At 57.8% G+C, this 2,609-nt stretch overlaps 1 protein-coding gene across 1 annotated transcript in view; it reads right to left on the bottom strand.

Moving 5' to 3' along the window:
* Usp20 (ubiquitin specific peptidase 20) overlaps positions 1-2,253 on the bottom strand; it is a 13,298-nt gene extending 11,045 nt beyond the window's left edge. The window contains exons 1-2 of the mRNA XM_019207886.2: positions 1,916-2,253; positions 361-498 (exon numbers count right to left, since the gene is read on the bottom strand). Coding sequence (XP_019063431.1) covers positions 361-498; positions 1,916-1,996 — 219 coding nt within the window. The 5' untranslated portion in view covers positions 1,997-2,253. The remainder of the gene's footprint in view (positions 1-360; positions 499-1,915) is intronic.
* Positions 2,254-2,609: the final 356 nt, after the last annotated feature.

The following is a 2,609-nucleotide window of genomic DNA, read 5'->3' as shown; positions in this document are numbered from 1 at the left end:
GCCAGGCGTGGCCACGGCAGCCAGGGCCAGGGCGCAGCCCGCGCGTTCCCCGATGCCTCTGTGGCCCTGGCTGCTCAGCACCACACATCGGGGGTCACGAGGGTGTGAGGGCTCCTGGCCGACTCTCCGGACCCAGGAGCCTGAGGCAGGACCACAGCCACCTCCAAACCCACATCAGCTGAGGGGAAGCTGTGTCCCGGGGTCCTATGTCCCCTGAAAGCCCAACTCAGCGTCTTCACTTGTACCCACAGTGCTGTGTTTTGTGTTTCTGTGGCTTTTTTTATAAAAGAAACTTTCGGGGAGCCCATTTTGAGACAGGGTTTTGCTCTGTAGTCCAGGATGGCCTTGAACTCACAGCAACCCTCCTGCCTCAGCCTCCTGAGTGCTGCACTTGGGGCAGGGCCTAGTTAGGACAGGCCTTCCCAGCCCATGCCCTGTCCTTACCTGCAGACAGGCCCACAGGTTGGGTCCCGCGACACCGCATGACTGGCAGGTCCCCTGTGGAGGCAGGAGAGTGAGAGGCACCTGGTTCACCTGCCGCTTGGGGAATCCTGGGTCACCAGAGAGCAGGCTCCGGAGCCACTTCCTGTCACCGTCAAGATGAAATCACGCTTGGATGAAATTACCAAGGTCTGTACCGGACAGACCCTTGCTCTCTGGGCACCCTGCTCTTCCTGAGCTGCACTTGTTACCTGGCCCTTCTTCCTTGCTCCACTCCAATCAGTGAGATAACAGAGGTGTGGGCCTCTTCTGAGCCTTGTCCTCCCTTTGTTTCTCCTCCTCCTACCACGGGGCAATGTGGATGTGATGGCAGGAGCCAGAGCAACCACTCTGGACTCAGAGATGAAAGTCACCCATTAAGAATGGCAGAGCCACCTTCCCTGACCTATCTTCCTCTACTATGTTCTAGGTCAGAAACAGGAACTTCTCTCTCACGTAAGCCACTGTATTTCAGGGTCACTTTGTCACAGCAACTTCAATTGTGCCGAAAATCATTTTGTCTGTTCATGTCTAGAGCACAGTTCCAAAACAAAATCCTGTAGCCGCTGTGCTGAGAGCTGGGAGGGCCCTTACACCCTGGGGCCACAGAGGGTGCTGAGGCTCTAGAAACCGAGCTAGTGGGACCCCGTGGCTGGCTGTGCCGCAGGTCCCAGGGGGGCCCTTTTCACTGAGGAGCAGAGGTCACTGGAGCAGGCCACTTGGAGACAGAGCCAGGGGACCGGTGAGCTCTGGACAGACCCTTCTGCGGCCACACCAGTCAGGCAGCCTCTGGCATCTGCCGTCTTTTACGGGAGAAGGGCAGAATGGAGCCCGAGCGCACCAGCTCCTCGTGTCTGCGTTTGTAAGGAGCATCTACAGAGGAAGCAGGAAAGTGGTTATGGGGGCAGAGCTTCCTGACACAGCACGGTGAAGGACACCAAAAAAGTTATTTCATCTTGGAGGCGACAGGTTGATACTGAGGACTGGATCCAGGACCTCTCCACTGTGCTACCTCCCCAGCCCTTTTTTGCGTTTTATTTTGAGACGGGGTCTAAGTAGCTAGGCTATGTTACTTCATTCCAGAACCACATTCCCTTTTCAGAAAAGTTCAATTTAACAACCACAACGCAAACACAGAGACCTGGGCACCCACTGGCTCCCCATGCCTGGCCTCCCTGCACCCACACAAGACCTGGGGCGCACAGCACAGGCCTCGCATGCGTGAGCGCTGGCCCCGCCCCTAGCACCAAGGCCAGGGGACCCCACTGCCGCCCCAGACTGCTGCTCTCCCCGTGGGTGGGGATACAGGCAAGAGCACGGATGCTTCCAGATGGCTGTGCTGGTCTGCAATTAGGGACTCTGGGACGCCCAGCGCTGTGTGCGCAGAGGCGGAGGAAAGGGGCCCAGCAGCCACACCCGGCACCGCCACCCGTACCTTCGACTTGAGCAGCAAGTCCTCTTTGGTCACCTCCCCGATGGAGTCCAGGTGAGGGCAGAGGTCCCTGGCGTCCCCCATAGCGACCTAGGCTCACCTGGGAGGAGACACAGCCCGGGATTAGCACGGCTAGAGGTCCTCGTGGTGTGACTTTGGCCAAGGCCCAAGCCCTCCTCTGAGAAGACGACAGCGGGGCCACACACTGACAGCGTGCCTGGCGAGCAGGCCCTGGGCGTGAGGCTGGCGTGAGGCTCTGAGCCTGGGGAAAGGAAACAGGTGTCCCGCCTGAGTGCGGGGCTGTCACCCCAGTCGTTATGTGGTTCGGGCCGGCCTTGAACTCACTCTGTAGTCCAGGGTGGCTTCAATCTGGTGGCGATCCTCCTGCCTCAGCCTCCCAAGTGCTAGAATTATTGTAGACTGCTAACTTAATTAGATCTATTATAGGCAGGGCTGGGGATTTAGCTCGGTGGTTCTGCTGCCTGCCTTGCAAGTACAAGGTCCCGAGTTCAATTCCCAGTACCAAAAACAAAACAAAACAGATAATATTATAGGCAGCTAGATAAGGCCCGGCCAAGGCAGTCCCATCTAGAAGCACTTGAGGCCCATTTACTGATGGCCAGGACTGGAAGAGGAGGAGCCACACTCATCCTTCCCCTGGGGATGAACGGCAGGGCTGATATTCCAAATAGACACC

Source organism: Fukomys damarensis, unplaced genomic scaffold (genome assembly GCF_012274545.1).
Source record: "Fukomys damarensis isolate Sample0158 unplaced genomic scaffold, DMR_v1.0_HiC HiC_scaffold_36, whole genome shotgun sequence".
In the NCBI taxonomy this organism is placed as follows: Eukaryota; Metazoa; Chordata; class Mammalia; order Rodentia; family Bathyergidae; genus Fukomys; species Fukomys damarensis.
Note: the sequence above shows the minus strand (reverse complement) of the source record. Positions and strands in the feature narration are given on the sequence as shown.